Source organism: Chenopodium quinoa, unplaced genomic scaffold (assembly GCF_001683475.1).
Source record: "Chenopodium quinoa cultivar QQ74 unplaced genomic scaffold, ASM168347v1, whole genome shotgun sequence".
NCBI lineage: Eukaryota > Viridiplantae > Streptophyta > Magnoliopsida > Caryophyllales > Amaranthaceae > Chenopodium > Chenopodium quinoa.
The window spans coordinates 9256936-9275980 of NW_018744367.1; the positions used below are offsets into that span (position 1 = coordinate 9256936).

The following is a 19045-nucleotide window of genomic DNA, read 5'->3' on the forward strand; positions in this document are numbered from 1 at the left end:
TTAGTTTAAATCTTCGGATACTAGCATTTAAGTATTGAGACTTTCATTTATTGTTCAAATTTCATGTTGTTATTCCGCTTGCATTAGTGGGGGATTGTTGGAAATGGTAATGTAATAGGATAATTGCAAAGCCTAACAATCCGCACTCATGGGGGATTAAACGTTTCAAGGAATACTCGCGGCCGACCGGGTGGGTCGTTGCCCGATCGGGCCCACCTAATTTGCTTGATTGGGTTTGTTTATTTGTCTCTTATTCTTGGGATACATATCAATACGAATATTGCCTTTTTCTTTCTGAAATTAATAACACAGTATTATTGAACCCTAAACACATAAATATAAGTCTACCCTTTGAGATCTAAACAGTTCTTGAGCAATTCCAACCTTTGATTCGGGTACACGAATAGCAAATGTCGTTGTATAAAACTTAGGGGGCAAGCGTCATTGGAAAACCTGTACTGGTGGTGGTGTATTTTGCTTCTAAGGCAATGGGTTCCAAACCATGACACAACAAAAGGAGGACAGGTCTTTTATTTGAGTATAGCGATCGAATTTTTTCTAGGGAAGTTCTTGAATTGCTAATATTATTCATGGAATCAACAAGTATTTTTCCAACATGATATCCCATGACAAGTTTTCAGCATATATCCTGTTGTAGCACTCTATGACTGGTGGGATAAAGGATGATGATTTAGAGGTATGAGTTGCCTTATTGGGATGAATTTTCAAGAAAAAGCCATCCCTGAGATAAGAGCAGATTGACACAAGTACAAGAATGATGTGAAACTTAAGTAAAAAAGATATCAAGAGTCAAGAGAACATTGGAAAACACATACATGTCAGATCCATCTAGTGCTAGGGCTTTTTTAGTAGCCTCTTTTGTATTAAAAAAGAATGATAACATTATAAAATTAGCAAAAGAAAGCAATCTAATATTAAGAAAGAGGGATGGAGGTAGGGGTTCTTTAATTTTATTATTGGGGTCACATTCTGTAGGGTGGTGCTGGTGGCTACTAAACATATGTAAGTTAATAACTGACCCTGCCACTAGCCAACTAGAATCATCTCATCTAAAAAGAGATCATCAATAAATAATATTGCTACAGAAAAATCTTGTTATGATTTGCAGTTGAATGCATTTATGTAATGGGTTTTAAAAGAGCACAATATATTGACTAAGTACAAGAGAAAATTTATCGTTTAAAGGCTCAAACCCAAGGAAATTAAACAAGCATGTTTAATTATTTAAATTATTTAATCATCCAGTAATCTAGCCGATACCACCAAAGCCTTAAAATAACCGAGCTGCTACAACTTCCAAGTCTCTCCAACACCCTATAAGATGGCATTGTCCAAAAGTTTAAGTGATATTGACTTGCCAAATTGAAAAAACTCTACAAGTAATAGATAGTTTGATACAGTAAACATGACAAAGTAAGATCACTGCCATAATGGTAATGTAGTTAAAAATATCAGGAATTCTACGCTTGCATATCTTGAAGCCAGAGGATCACAAAGGTCCGTTGTTTTGATTGATACAAACGAGAAGTAACTTAAAATTTATAGGATAACATAAAATTGATAAAAAAAAATGCAAATCCTCCAAAGGTATTTCAGTCTCAGACACCTAAGAAAAGAAATCACTACCACAATGGAGAAAAGGGATAAAGCTTAGAAATCTTGTGGTACAATATTTAATGAAAAGTAAGTATGACATCACATATGAAATATTTGGATCATACGTATGTACTCATAATTTTGATAAATTAGCTTAAACAAGATTCTGTTTTGCAAAGCACTAGGAGAAAGAAAGTAAGCCCTAGGCCGATGACTACAAGTTGCTACACAATTTCATTCTATTATTTCCTTCTTTTTCAGTTCTAATATGATCTCTTCTCTATACTAGTCTATAGAATCCCCCTCCCAATCTTGTTGTTCTTTTCTTTGTTTCTCACCTGATATTTTCTCGCTCTCTTAATCCCCCTCCCGATCTTTTCTATGTCCCCCCATCCCTCCCCCCCCCCCTTTCTCTCTCTCTCTCTCTTTCTCGATCTCTCTTGTCTTCTTCTTTTCTCTATCTCCACCATCCCCCCTTTTTTCTCTTTCTCTTTCTCTCACCTTTATTCTTTCTCTCTCTCTCTCGCACCTTTTCTCTTCTCTTCTTTATCTCCCCCATTCCTTGCTCCCCCCTTCTTTCTTTCTCTTTCTCTCACCTTTCTTTTTTTTCTTCTTTATCCCCCCATTCATCCCCCTCTCACTCTCTCTCTATATTTGTCTCATATGAGACTCATGTTCACACCTAGGCTTGGCTAATTTGTTTAAATCTTGCTTAATTTGAAACAAAAGCAAGTCTATAAGTCATAAATCCTTAATATTGTCATGTTGGTATGTCAAGTTATTGTTGTTGCATGATCCCTATAAATTGAGGCTCTAATATCATGTTAAGTTTAAGAAACCTGCCTAATCTACCAAATGAAATCAAAATGCTAGTTATTTTAAAGCATTAACCAATCATACATTGACAGCACTATATTGTATCATGATAGAGTGTGTTGATTAGGTCAACCTATTTACTATGTCTAATATTTCACAAAAGATGGATTAATTCTGATTGTTAAACTTCAGAGCCAGCAAAATGAGCAGCTGCTTAATTTTGCATACAAATAGTAAATATTTAGAAATGAAATGCCCTAAATATTTAATTTACCTTTCTAGTTGGAAATGAGCATTTGCTTAATTTTGCATATAAAGTGTAATTAGTCATCAGCATGAAGACTTGAGTCAATTGTTCCCAATGCTCTTGTTGTAGACCAGGATGTCATCAAAGAATGTCAAATCACATTGTCTCAGGAATGGTCTAAATACATCATTCTACAACTTTGAAAATAGGATGGAGAATTAGTAAGCCCAAAGGGCATGACCAAGAATTCATAATGAACTTCATGAGTCTTAAATGTTGTTCATTGTTTTGAAGAGTTCTGAGTTGATGATATTTGCCCTGAGAGCTAGCTTGCTAATTCATTAATTAACTCATCTAGAACTGAATGGGGAATTTATTCTTGATAGTTCTTTTGTTAAGCTTCATGTAATCAACACATAACCTCCACGTTCAATCTTTCTTCTTAACCAAAACTACTGGGAAAGCAAAGGAACTGGAACTGGTTTAATAATTCCTCTTTTTAGCATCTCTTGCACCCATTATTCAACGATGTCATTCTGCTTGAGTGGATACCTATAGGGTCAAATATTCCCTGCCCCCTTCCTTGGCTCCAATCTAATTATATGATCATAAACACCTTTACTTGGGAATAAGTCTTCAAGTTCCTCAAAAACATTAGCAAATTGAGATTTCAATCCTTTTAATTCATCATGTACGTCCACAATCTTCCCCAGATACTTAGATTAGACATGTAGGTTGAACAGATTCTATCATCTAAGATACCTGTAAAAAAAAAGATCCGAGCAGCACAAAACATTAATCTTGTTGATGGTTTATCTTGCAACACCTTTGGTTTCTGACTAGGCATACCCTTCAACACCACCTTATCATTATGCACCTTGAATTTCATGGTCAAGTGCTTGAAATTCCAGAAAATGGACCTCAAGGTACTCAACCATTGAATCCCTAAGACCATATCACAGCTTCCCAATGGAATCAGCATGACATCTGTAGTGTACTCTACCCTCCTAGTGTTAAGTAAACCTTCTACACAATTCTTGACACACTAGGTTATTCCTATCAGCCACCATAACTGATTGTCCTTCAATATCTTCACTCTTGTGGCCTAGTGATTCAACCATCTGTATATCCAAAAAGCTCTAAGTGCTTCCTAAATCAAACAGAGTATGCAGAGGAGTTGCATTCACCATAGCCTTAACTCTCATGGTATGGAAATTCTGACTTCTAGTCAAAGCACTCAAAGAAATACAAGGATCCAAGTCCTGAGTCTGTTTTTATTCTTTCAGCTCAAAACGTATGTATAGCAACATCAACTTCATCCAACCTACGTATTTCTACTGTAAATTATTGGGGTTCCTTAAACTAGCATTTGTGATTCTTGTCATAAAAAGGATCATATTAATAACATAGCCTTCTCATCTCTCACTTCTACAGGGAAATATTTGGTCGATTAATTTTTTTTTAGGGAAGGTGAGATGTATCATTTGTGGGGTAGGTAAGGTTGTTGTTGGTGGCAGGACTAGAAAAGGTTTTCTGGTAAGGGGTGTAGGTTTTGGGAGTTTTTTAAGGGTTAGTAGACATGGACTTATCTTGTAACCATGCAAGTCCTATTGTTGCAGTTAAAGAATGAGGTTTAAAGGCTCTAATGAATGGTCTAATCCCAGGTTTGAAACCACAAACGAAGCTTTCTAGCAAGTATTTTTCATGGAACACATAACTATTCTACAACATTACATCTCTTCAATTCTCAAATTCATCAACATAAGTCTCAATGGTACCAGTTTGACTCAACTTGTTAAATAAATCCTCTAAAACATTGACCCCTATTTCATCCTTAAATCTTCTATTAACATCAATCACAAAATCATTCCAATCAACAGTAGAACAGGTAGATAACTAACTAGTCACCCAGTTTTCAGCCTTATCGTCATGTTAAGTGAAGCGAAGTCTACTTTTTGTTCATTAGGAATTTTGTACATATTAATATACTTAGAGCATTTATTAATCCACATTCTAGGATTACTACCATTAATTTTAGGAAACACAATTTTAGGATTATATGGTTATTACCCCAGCTTTGGTTGCACACCACACTCATCAGCTCGAGTTATAGGAATATTATCCTTCATTGTTTGCATAATGCGCGTCATTTCATCAAATTTCTGGGTAGAAGCCAAAATCTGAGCCTCGAACTTCTTCTCCAGCTTTGCTAATTGCGTTTCCATTTTTTTAACCTAGTTGGTAACTGTTGGTGCCAAAATGATCCAGCAGCAGCATTAACTTGGCTCTGATACCACTGATAAGGTACATAATCCTTATCATATTTCTAATAACAAAATTCGAGCTCAAATTACAGAAAGGAAATACAGAAGATAAGAAGATTGAAGAAGGAGATGAGAATAACATAATAGAAAGAGAAAGAGGGGAAGATAATGAGATAGGGAGAAAAGGTAGTAATTGATTTCTTAATTAGCCAAATACAACACGACAAGCTTAATAAGAAAAATTGCAAAATAGAAAGATTCATTTCTAACAACCAAACTAAGGGAGAAAATGACTAAAGCAAAAGCATTAACAAACTTAAGCCTAACAAACTTTCCCGCCAAAAATATAACAGTATTTCCTTAATTGCATTCATAATGTAACATTTAGTTAGAGAATTTATTATTGGATCCTTTGAAAATATTATCATCTATTTCTCAACCCAATCTCGAAGCAAATATGGATCAAGAAAAAATGTATCTTGCTCAAGCGGACAAATCTATGCATGAATGAAGATTAATTATTTTTTTAGACTTTACTTAACTATCTTTGTAATACATATTACGCAGAGCATATCAAATTATCAATGCAATATAGTTCAACCATAACTTTTAAAATAAAATGATATAGAATTAGGGACATTGTCTTTTCAAAGTTCAAATTAAACACCGTTTGACAGCGATTGGTGTGGGCTATGCAGTTCGTGGCACGACGTGTGTTATACAAATGCAGTTGCTATAGATTGGTTAGTTAATGTGTCCCAGTGGCTGGCGATTGGTATAGATCTAAGCTAGAGTAATAAATAAGAGAAATGAATGTAGAATGGTAGATGGATGATCAAATCAATAAAAAAAAGATAATATTCATTTCCTAACAAATGTAATTTTGAAAAATCAATTTTAAAAAAAACCTCACAAAATGGGTAAGCAGGTCGGGTTTGGTCCACAAATATACGAGTTATATGATTTTAGGCAAATTTGGGTTTCAGGTAAAATAAAATTGTTCAAAACTAAAAAAAATATGTCGAGGTCAAAATTTGATAGCCTTACCTCTTAAGTCTTAATTATGTGCTCGCGATGCGTGCAAGTAAATTAGATTTTCACTATCAATTTGATCCACATCAATAACTAATTAAACTATGATCTTGATATTCAACATAATTGTAAACTTTGAAAATATATGTTAAAAATTTTAAATATCATGCTAACAAATACTTCCTCCATTCAATATTGCAACCTTTCCCTATTCACAAATGTTTTCTCTATTTCTATCCCCTCATCACGTGAGCCCCTATCTTTATTCCTCTTTATCTCTCTCCTCTTCTTAAAACTCGTGTCCCCGGCCACTTGAAAAACCGTACTCTAGAAATTTTCTCCTTTTGAAATACATGTTTGGCCCTTTTTAAAATGTAAAATAGGAAATAACTAAGTGTAGGGAATATTTCAAGCATCCAACATTTGAGCCCCACTGTGATCGTACACTTAAACATGGTGGCATCCAAAGGGAAGGTTACACCCCTTAACGATCCATAAGATCGTTAACTCCAATAGGTTTGGAACATAACCATGACTGGACATTCGGGGATGAAGGTACAACTCCAACCTAAAAGAGATTGAACTTGCCCTTATAATAGGCCTCTACTTTATTCTTTTCGTATTCATGTGCGCTTTCTGACTAACATGTAATCAATAGGTTTACCCTAAACCTATTTAATATATGTTGGTTGAATATTAATGCACAAACAAATCTATTATTGGCGATAACTTGAATTATAATCATATTAGCCTAAACAAGATTATTAATTATCTTATTAAGCATGATTACAAGTACAAATTCCCTTTAAATATGTATAAAAGGCGTCATCAAGCAATAACAATAATACGAAGTAATGTATATCAAGCAACATAAAAATAACAACCATCATCATAATAATAATATTCTCAATCTCATCAAAGCATAATAATTTTAGCAAGATCCTATGCATGATACCAACAAGATTAATAACAAATCCTAGCATGTCACTAAACATTAAATATAAAAGTTTTATCCCTAACATGATACTAACATGATATTAGGAAAATAGGAAGCAACCTAAACATGATACTAGAAACATACATGATATTAGAAATCGTAGTTATTACCCTAAACATGATACTAGGAATTAATATAATCAAAGCATGATTTCTATATCAAAAGAATAATTAGAGCAATTAAATAACTTACTTGTATGCCTCGTATCTCTTTCTAATAATAAAATACACGCGTTAGTAACTTCAAGGAAAATATTAAATTAAACAATTAAACTAAATAATTGAAATAGAGATTTAGGACCAAACCCTCAAAAATTATCAACCTTTCACGTCTAGGGCGAAGGCAACTTCGAACTTGTCTAGGTGTGTCTAGAACTCGTGAATGTGGAATTTTGCAAAAGGGGGAAGGTTTAGAAAGAGGGAGAAAGAATAAGCTTTTATTTCTTGCATGCCATAGTCCCGTTTTTCATTCATAATTTCCTCTATTTGTTTAAGATATCTTGCATGCCATAGAGGATTTTGTCTTCCTTTATTGTTCATTGATATCTTGTGTTTGATATATGATTTCCTCTTTTGTTTTTTAACGATATCCTGTAATGTTTTTCAGATATTTTTCCATATTAATAAGCACAATCATTATGTAAATATTGTTGTCAATACTATTGGAAATAAGAAAAGAAGACCTGTAGTTGAGTTCATTGCGCACTACAAGAAAATAACCTTTTCGTAGCGATTATTTTAACCTTTATTATCGATTTTCATTGCAACAAAAAAGCTTTTCCAATGAATGGTCATTCGATACAATATCCCTCATTGCCTTAGCCTTTAATAGTGGTTTTTTAATATCGATGGGGTTGGCCTCAATAATCGATATGAAAAACTACATCCAATCGTGGTGATTATTGTAGCAATTATAATCGCTATAAATGTTGAACTCATTTTCTTAAAAAAAAAATAAATAAAAAAATAAAAAATCATACATATGATCTTTACAAGATTCGAACATGCAACCTCCAACTCTTATATTAAATGTTTCACCAATAACCTATGACATATTTTATGTATTATTTGTCAAAAAATATTTATATATCAAGTGTAGAAAAGGCTTTTCGTATCGATTTTTGGGATTTAGTGGTGATTGTAAATGATACGATTTCTCATAATTTTATTAATGTACAAAAATAGTGTGGGTATGTATTATTATGTTTTCCGTATTGATTTTATATGGGAAAACCATGGCGATTGTAAAATGATACGATTTCCTTAATTATTTCACAAACATACTTGCATATTGTAGCGAATGTACAATCGCTACAAAATAATCGCTACGAAAAGACAATTTTCTTGTAGTTGACAACCGAAGGGATAAACTTGTAAAATTTAAGAATAGAGATAATCTGTTGGTAAGTTTTTATTTTTTGTTTCATATAGATAATATGTTTTATCTTCCATTTTTAACTTCAATATTTAATTATTCTTGTAGATTGATGTTGTACATTCATATGGTGGAAAAATATTTAAACATCCTATTTTGTTTAATCTTACTACATGGGGTGACAATAAATATCTTAATTTCAAATGGAGGTAAACCAAAGAAGTAGAAGATTGTGGTCTGTACTTAATCAAAGTTATGGAGTTATATAATGGTGACTGCGATGAAACTCTATCAGAATTAAATTCGATAATATATTATTTTGATTATATCTTTTATTGTGTTGATGATGTCCTATATTGTTTTGATTATATCTTTTATATTGTTGATGATGTCTTTTATCGCATAAATCATGCCCTCTATTCTTTTTATTATATCTTTTATGCTGTTGATGATGTCTTATATCGCATTAATGATGTCTTCTATTCTTTTAATTATATATTTTTTTCTTTTTATTATTTCTTTTATTCTATTGATGATGTTCTTTATCTCGTAAAAAATTTCCTATATTATATTGATGATATCTTGTAAATGTTTATATGATTTCCTCTTTTATTGTCCATATTTTATAATTGTTTTGATGATTTCACTAGTGGAAAAAAGTCTATTTGTAACGGCTTAATTGTAACGGGCATGTTGTTGCCCGTTACAATAACATCATTCGTAACGGGCAATATTAAGGTCCGTTACAAAAAAAATTCAATCCGCGTAAAAAATGAGTATTTGTAACGGGCAATTACCGACAGTTACAAATACTAAGTTATTCGTAAGGACATTTGTAACTGACTTAAAATGTCCGTTACGATTAAATGTTCAAAATTAATAACCCTAAAAAATTTTCAAACCCTAAAAACTTTTCAATCCCCTTTTTTCATTTTCCCTCCCTCATACTCGATCTGTTCCCCATTATTGAAGCGCAATCTCATCTTCTTGCAAGCTCCTTCGCCGATCCTCTGTTTCTCCGTCGCCGGGCCTCGTCTCTTCTCCCTTTCTCCTTGCAAGCTCCGGTGGTCGCCTCTTTTTTTTCATCCCTTCTCCATCCCTTTCTCCCTTGCGAGCTCCGGTCGTTTTCTCCTCGCAATTTCCGCCGTTTGCTCCGGTGGTTTTCTCCGGTCGTTTTAATTGATTGGGACGGTCGTTTTCTCCGGTCTCCTTTGCAAGATCTCTTCTCGAAACTCAAGAATCCAGGTATTTTTTTTTCTTTTTTCTTTTTTGAATTTGAATTTGAATTTGAGCTTGAGTTTTTTTATTTTGTTTGTTATGAATTCGAGTGGATTTTTGGATAATTGATGTTGATTTTAGAAGTGGGGAGCCGAGGTGATACTGTGAAGTGGGAAAGTTGGAATTCTTAATTTTATATATTTGTTTGTGAATTATTATATAATAATGAATAAAGAAAGGGTTAATTTGTTTAAGGTTGTTGATTATTGAAATTATCATGTTGATGAAATTTTCTGTTTATTATATAATATAGCTGGTGATGATTGTTGTGAGCTGTATTTGAGGATCACCTGGGTTTTATTGTGATGTTGCAATGATTATATCTGTCTTTGGATTCTCGTATTTGAGGTTCAATTGGGTTTTATTGTGATCTTGCAATGATCGCCATCGAATCCATGCTGTTTATGGCTAGCTAGGCAATGCTTAGGAACAGAATTATTGTTTCTTACGGAGTAAAATCTGTTGGGATTTTAGCATCTGCTATATGACTATATCGTCGTAAAGATTTGAGGATATAATGAGTTTGTAGGTAGCCATAGTTTAATGAAAGGGATTTAGGTTACTTGTCTCCTTTTTTTCATTCTAGTTGAATTATAAAAAATTTGCTTCTTTTGTAGAAAATAATTTTCTCATTGTATGGTAAATGAAAGCCTGCGAACGGCTTGGGATTCTTTTCTTACAAACAATTTTGAGGCTTCAGGCAATTTTTCTCCTTTTTTTTTGCTGATGTATTGATGTACCAAAGATGAGAGCTATAACTGCTTGATATTTATGTACGAATTCCTAAGAATTAGAGGTAGAGGTGAATATTTTTCTCGCATTTTGAAATTTTGAAGTATGTTGTACTTTATATAGATACTTTTAGTGTATAGTTTCATGGTTGGTCTATTTTATTGTATGTGCATAATTTATTTGCATCAAATATCAAATTTTCTTTGTTAGGTAAATAACTCATGTTTATGTGTTTGGTTACTTTTATTTGACATGATTGATCTTGAATGTGTTAATATTTATTATGCATTATATCTTCATATGCCTAGATACCCGTTCAAGATTTACTCATTAGGAATAAATCTTGAATAGTCCCCATTTGGGACTGTTCTTAGAATTGTATTCTCACTTAGGATGTAAATGGTTGCTTGTTTTTCGGAAGTAAAGGTAATTTTGTGTTAGCATTCCCTAATGTGTTCTCGGGGTACATATGTAATTAAGAAATTAATTACATCGTGTACTCTGAAAACCATAGGGAAATGCTGCCGAAATTTCCTTAGGGCCGAAAAATGGTCAACCATTTGCTAGTGAGAATACACTTCCAACGATGGGTTAGGTTGGAGCGATAAGTACCTTTGGAATCATGCATTCGGAATGTGTTGATATGTGATGTTGAATATAATTTGTTTCTTGGGTTTTAATCATACATTTTTAGAAATGGACCGTCGTTGGATGTATAATGGTTCTCGAACCACACCAGAATACTTAGCCGGGGTCAACGAGTTCGGTAGAATCGCAGTGCAACACTAGTGGAGTACACTCGTTGAACAAAGGCTAACCAAAGCAAGACCTATTTTTTGCCCTTGTCGTGATTGTAACAATGTGAAGAGGTAGGAAGACATTAAGAAAATAGAGGACCATTTGATTATTCGTGGGTTTATGCCAGACTATAGTATTTGGTATTGGCATGGTGAAAAATTTCCTCCCGCGGATAATTCTTCTATTAACGACAATGAAGCTAATGAGAGAGAGCCGAATGGTTTTGATGATAATGAAGTGGGTTTTAATGATGACATGGAGGAAGACAGAATAGAAGAGATGATAGACGGGTTAGGCGATCATGTTAATGAAGATTCTCATATATATGAGAATGTGTCGAAAGCAGCTGAGACACCGTTGTATCCTGGTTGTTCTAAGTATTCCAAGCTTTTTGGGATTTTAACTTTATATAACTTGAAAGCGAAGAGCGGGTGGACCAACACTAGTTTCACTTTGTTGTTAGAAACCCTCTCTAATATGTTTCCAGAAGGAAATGACATTCCTAAGTCGACTTACTATGCGAAGAAGTTGATGTGTCCATTGGGTTTAGAGTACACCAAGATCCATGCATGTCCTAATGATTGTGTGCTATATCGAAAGGAGAATGCAAAATTGGATGCTTGCCCAAAGTGTGGTGTGTCACGATACAAGCGAGAGGGCTTAAATAAGGATCCCTTGAAGTGGCCACCAGCTAAGGTAGTATGGTACCTTCTTATAATACCAAGGTTGAAGCGCCTGTTCTCAATTAAGGATGAAGTAAAGAAGTTGGTTTGGCATGAAAATGAGAAGAAGTCTAACATTCAAAAAATAAACAAGTTACATAATATATATGACATAATGAAAAAAAAAACATATGATAATTAATCATTATACTACAAAAATAAGGCTCATAAAATAATGAATCTATCAAAAATAACATAAGTACTCACCAATTTGAATATAACAGAACAAAACATCACTATAAAGATTGAACAAAACATCACCAATTTGAATGGAATCAATTCGAACATAATAACCCAGAGATAACTCAAAATTCCCAATTTGAACATAATAAATTAATAACTCAATTTCACAATTCGAACAAAATAAATTAATTTCCCAGAAATAACTCAAAATTCCTAATTCGAACATAATTCAAATTCCCAATTCAAAAAAACAAATGAAAGAGGAAAAGAGGAGTAAATTATAAAATCCTTACCTTTGAGTGACTGAGAGAGGTGGTGGCGACAGAAGGTGGTGGCGCGTCGCGGATTGAGGGAGTACGAAGTCTACGAACACCAGATCTGAAGAAAGGAACTGATATTCGACCAAGGAGACAATATACGGTGGCCAGAGTGAGATACGGTGGTGAGATACAATGGTCGGAGTGAAGGAAATGAAGGGTTTTGGTGAGGAAGTAGAAGAATTGAGGAGTGAAGGGGGCCGAAAGTCAGAAAAATGAAGGAGAAAATTAGGGTTTGCTATATATATGTAGGGGAATTGGGTTGGAATCTATATGGGCTTTAAACATTTCGGTTTGGATTTTGGTTTTCGGTTTTTTAGGACCCAGAACCGAATCCAAACCGAAATAATTCGGTTTCAATATTTTGGAACCGAATCCAAACCGAAAACCGAAAAAACCGAACCGAATTTCTAGTTCGGTTTGGTTTGGATCGGTTTTCGGTTTTTATCCAAACTACTTTCACCCCTAGATCAGACACACAGCTGATTCGTTGCAATGGAAAGACATTGACAAGACATTTCCAGAATTCGGGAAGGAGCCGAGGAACATAAGCCGGGTAGAAGTCCCTTAGGCAATTTTGAAGCCTTTTTGGCTCTATACGCTCCTAAAAGTGAGTAAATGGTCAATTTTCATTGATTTCAATTCATAGAAACCAAAATATAAGGTAATTAAGGATGTTTAGTATTATATTGTGCTAATTTGAACCAATGCATGGAAGATGGGAAAGGTAGAAGTCCCTTAGGCAATTTTGAAGCCTTTTTGGCTCTATACGCTCCTAAAAGTGAGTAAATGGTCAAGTTTCATTGATTTCAATTCATAGAAACCAAAATATAAGGTAATTAAGGATTTTAAGTATTATATTGTGTTAATTTGAACCAATACATGAAAGATGGGAAAGGTAGAAGTCCCTTAGGAAATTTTGAAGCCTTTTTGGCTCTATACGCTCCTAAAAGTTAGTAAATGGTCAATTTTCATTGATTTCAATTCTTAGAAACCAAAATATAAGGTAATTAAGGATGTTATGTGTTATACTGTGTTAATTTGAACAAATACTTGAAAGATGGGAAAGGTAGAAGTCCCTTAGGCAATTTTGAAGCCTTTTTGGCCTTATACGCTCCTAAAAGTGAGTAAATGGTCACTTTTCATTGATTTCAATTTATAGAAACCAAAATATAAGGTAATTAAGTATTTTATATGTTATATTGTGTTAATTTGAACAAATACTTGAAAGATAGGAAAGGTAGAAGTCCTTTAGACAATTTTGAAGCGTTTTTGGCTCTATACGCTCCCAAGAGTGAGATAATGGTCAATTTTCATTGATTTCAATGCATAAAAATCAAAATATAAGGTAATTAAGGATTTTTAGTATTATATTGTGTTAATTTGAACCAATACATGAAAGATGGGAAAGGTAGAAGTCCCTTAGGCAATTTTGAAGCCTTTTTAGCTCTATACGTTACTAAAAGTGAGTAAATGGTCAATTTTCGTTGATTTCAATTCATAGAAACCAAAATATAAGGTAATTAAGGATGTTATGTGTTATATTGTGTTAATTTGAACAAATACTTGAAAGATGGGAAAGGTAGAAGTCCCTTAGGCAATTTTGAAGCCTTTTTGGCTCTATACGCTCCCAAAAGTGAGTAAATGTTCACTTTTTTTATTGATTTCTACTCATAGAAATCAAAATATAAGTCAATTAAGGATGTCAAGTGTTTTTTTTCTATATTATGAGTTTTATTTCTATAATTTGGTTCATCACATTTATTCTAATGATTGTTTTTATTATGGATTGTTTTTATTTTGTAACCTCTTTCATATGTTTTTTTTTCAATAGGATTTTTGTCCAAGGACAACCCTGTATGATGTTGACGAGTTGAATGTGGTTCGAGAACAGTGGGCGCAATACTTTAGAAGTAAATATTTATTGAATGCATAACTATTAGCTTAGGTAGAACAATGTAATATTTTTAGTGTTGTTGTATATGTTGGATAAATTTATACAAGTTTTTATTTGTAATGTGTTACTACTTCAGTTTTTATATTACGTCGTATTAATTTTTATGAAAGATTGTTCGGTATAATTGCTTATTTACAGAAACAGGTTTATTATAACAGGTTTTAATTAATATATATTAATTATATATAAATACATGCTGTCGAAATTAAATAAAATGAAATTTTAATTTAATAATTATTTGTAACGGGCAGCAGAATTGTCAGTTACAAATAACCAGTTATTCGTAACGGGCATTTTTGTTGCCCGTTACAAATAAGTGTTAAATTATATACAATAAAACTTTATTCGTAACGGACATTTAAGATGTCAGTTGCGAATAATCACTTATTCGTAACGGGCGTTTTAGGTGCCTGTTTCGAATAAGGACTTATTTTAATACAAAAAAGGATTTATTTGTAACAGACATTTCAGATGTCCGTTACGAATAACCCCTTATTCGTAACTAACATTTCAAATGTCCGTTATGAATAACCCCTTATTCGTAACTAATATTTTAAATGTCCGTTACGAATAATGGGTTATTCGTAACGGACATTTGAAATGTCAGTTACGAATAATGGGTTATTCGTAACGGACATTTGAAATGTCCGTTACGAATAAATCATTATTCGTAACGAACAGTGCCCGTTACGAATAACAATGGTCATCCGTAACGGTCGCATACGTAACGGACGTTGTCCGTTACGAATGGGCCCTTTTTGCCCGTTACGGATGACGTTTTTTCCACTAGTGTTTCCTCTATTCTTGAACATTATATCTTTTATTGCTGTAGATGATATCATATTGAGTTAAACTATGTGTGGATTTCATTATCTGATTTGAGGATATAGTTTATATTTTCTTATATTTTTGTTTCTTTTTTTTCTTTTGTAGAAAGTCAATAGGAAGATTTTTAGGTGTAAACTGGCATTGGACTTGGTACTTAGCCCTAAGAACATCTTTTCTAATGATATTCGAATGGATTGTGTAAAATTTTGTCTAAACAAAAAAGAAATTCTTGCGAAGTAGAAAATTAGGAAGAAAGAGGAAGAACTGTTTTACGCTGAACAAGCAAGAATAGAAAGAGAAGCACAACCTTTGGTTGCTAAACTTAGTAAACAACATAAACAAGAATCAAACCAATATGTAAATTTGTTTATATATATATATATATATATGAACATATGTTTTCAATTGAAATTATATTACATTTTTACATATAAATTATATGTTTTAATTGTTTGAGGATATCATTTGTTTAAATATCATATGATTGTTTTGTTACATATGTTGATATTCTTATTACACTTATTTAAACCTTATTATAAAATTTAATAAATGTGTCTTTTACAGAATATTAGTAAACCAATATAGGATATATTTTATTAATTGAGTATACCATAAATCTCTTGAAGTATATCAGTTATACATTTGAGGATATGTAACGTATGTAAGAAGATATGATATATTTCTTGGAGGGTATGTATTTTATGTTAAAGAATGTGTCAGATAATTAGAAGGATATATATTATCTTGCTTTATGATATGATAAATACGATATAGAATATGTATGATATCAATTTTAATATAGAGGATATGTAATTCATTATTTCTTACATATATTGTAGTATACATCATATAAATAATAGTATAAAGGACAAATAGCCACAAATTCAAATATATTAAAATATAATAGAAATATTTTTCCAAAATATTTAAATTAGTTGTGGATTAGAAGTTTTTGTTCCAAATTCATTAACATGTCTAGTAGTTGTCTTTCGCTTCTCAAAGTGACCTCTGATTCTCTTGTTTCTTTCAGGTGGCCTTACTTTTGTTTTTGGTCGTAAAGGATCAGGTACTGTTTTTCTACTTTCTTCTTCTTCGTTGATTTTCTTGATCTTTTCCTCATCAGATTGAAATGCTTTCTTAACTGCCTTATACATCTTGTCAAGAGATTCATCACACACTTTTTTAGCATCATCGTTTGTTTGGAACATGCATACTAAATTGTAGAAATTTCTTGCAATAGTGTGTCTCCATGGAGTATCTAGAATTGTAGCAACTTCTTCAACATTTCCTGAAAATTTTTTAAATAGCATTTTAGTAATGAAATTAATTTTTTTTGTTATTAATACATTATACTTTATTGAACATACCTTCTTTGTCTTCCCAAATTGAAGCTTTTACATTTTTTGTCCTTATTTTCATAATATATTGTGGAGGTATGGTGAATACATTACGCATATGCATTACTCTAAGTATATGATAACAAATTATACCTGTTGCATTGAAACATAAGTGATACAAAATACAAAACATCATCAACAGAATATAAACTAAAAACAAAATAAGAATCTGTAGCATAATAATTGTAAAATTAAATAGGAGTACGGTTTATAAATAATAAAATATAACATATCATAAGAAGAACATAGTACATGTGTTATAAAATAGAGTATATAATGAAGACAATAGAAGACATCAGTAAAAGTATCACAAAATTTCGCAAATTCTATAGAGGACATCATTCATTAAATAAAAGACATCATCATCACAATATAAGAAATCAATTATTAGATACAGAATATTATCTAGACAATAGAGGACATAATGATAATTCTGGAATTAAAATATAACTGTTTCATTAAAACATAAGTAGGAACATGCAAATTCCTTCAGACTATCACTGTAAAACACACTGCTATTGTGTTTGAAATCCTCATTCAAAGAAACTTGAAACATCTTTAGACCAGCTGTCATTTGATTTGACACATTTCTAACATACGATCTCATACTTGTCTCATGTTCGTCTTCAAAGTCATTACAAATGTTGAGAGTGTATATTTCAGCAGCCTATTTTAAGAGTTTGCATTTTGTCTTTGGCTTTTCTGTTTTACATATGAAATTATCTGCCTTTTCATTGCTTCTCCACCTTTCAATTGTAGCTTCAAATATATGAAAGAATTCATATGATGAAGTTATTTTGTTAGCCTTGAAAGATATTTCTCTATTATTAATTTCAGATCTTTGGGAAGACAAAATTCCAGCTGAAAAAATATCTTTGCTAAACACAGGACACCATTTCTCTTTTAAATTATACAGTCTGTCAAACCATTCTTTCTCTTCTAATCCATACTTTTAAATAATATCATTTCAACATTTATGAAATTCTTCCTCATCATCACAACCATATAAGCATTTGTCAAACATGTTTTTAAAATCTTCATTGCTTTTCAGCTGGCCAAATATTGATACAATGTTTTTTTGGAGATGCCACAAACATAACCTATGTCTTGTCTTTGGAAGAACCTGAAATTTTGATAAAATTATAACCATAAATTATATGGTTTTATAATATAACACTTAGTTTATAAGTTAATATAAATCTATAAGAGGATACCATTCAGTCTTTTCATGATATTATTTACTATTAAGAAAATATCACCTAGTATTTGGAGGATATAATCTACTCCTTTTATGATATAATTCATTCAACATAAAATATCACCTAGTATTTGGAGGATTATATATATGATCTTTTGAGAATATCTTACCTTTCCATTGCATTGCTCATTGCTTGATCTTGATCAGTGAGAATTATCTTTGGTTCTGCTCCTGCCATTGACTTTTTGAAAGTTTCAAGTACCCATTCAAAATTTTCTGTAGTTTCATTAGTTATAAAAGCACACCTAAACATTTTTGTTCTCCAATGATTGTTTACTCTAACAAATTGTGCACATATTAAACCATATTTTTTGGTCTATATGTGGTATCAAATATTAATACATCTCCAAATGCTTTAAAATCTTCCAACATCATTGAATCACGCCAAAAATAGCTCACTATATGATCAGTTTCACCAAACTTTAATCTGTAAAAGAAAGAAGAATCTGATTCTACTCTTTGTTGTAGTGTGTCCAATACACTTGCATATCTCCTCCTTCAATTATGCTAGATTTGTACCTAGTTACATAGTTTAATAGATCTCTCTTTGTGTGACCTAAAGCTTCCTCTGATCCTACTTCTCTTTTAAGGTATTCATAACAGTCCATTGGTTTAATTCCACTATCTACCATCTTTTCAATCACCAATCCAATCTCTTCTTTAACACTTCTTTCAGATTTCAAGTGATGTCTTTCTGAAGGATAAACCAATTCATGATTGTGTTTAATATTGTGTTGAACAACACAATATTCTCCATATTCTGTCTTGTTGAATCTAATATTAGCTCTACAACCAGTTCTGGTCTCATTAATACTCCTCTCTTTTCTTTTCTTTGATGACTCTTTTTCCTCAGTTATGAATTCTGAATTTGCTATCTCCTTTTCTTTTTTCTTTCTCTTTCTTCTATGACCTTCTTTTGAGCAGAAAAAATAAAAATCAGATATTATCCCATCTGTTTTATTTCGCCTGAGAGTATTTTTTTTTCTTACACTGAATCCAATAGCTCTTGTATGAGCTTTATACATAGGCAATGCATCTTCACGATTATCAACAAGTCTTCCCGCCAAAGATAACTTGATATTTTCATCATTATCATATTTATAATAATCCAAATCTGCAATTTGAAAATGTTAACACTAATTATATCCTCTATGTAATTAATCATATCTTCTATGCTATTAATGATATCCTCTATCTTACACAACATATCCTCATTTAATGTGAATAA

General features: G+C 32.2%; 1 protein-coding gene and 1 long non-coding RNA gene across 2 annotated transcripts in view; one reads left to right on the forward strand and one right to left on the reverse strand.

The window, feature by feature from the left end:
* The first annotated feature begins 8510 nt into the window (after positions 1-8510).
* LOC110696648 lies at positions 8511-14458 on the forward strand. Its single transcript, XR_002506367.1, has 2 exons — positions 8511-9592; positions 14212-14458. It is a non-coding gene; the product is annotated as an uncharacterized LOC110696648 (long non-coding RNA).
* A 3811-nt stretch (positions 14459-18269) lies between these two features.
* The window catches only part of LOC110696744 (protein FAR1-RELATED SEQUENCE 5-like), a 35638-nt gene continuing 34862 nt past the window's right edge, over positions 18270-19045 (reverse strand). Inside the window, exon 2 of the mRNA XM_021874095.1 lies at positions 18270-18931. Within this exon, the coding sequence (XP_021729787.1) occupies positions 18270-18931 (662 nt within the window). The remainder of the gene's footprint in view (positions 18932-19045) is intronic.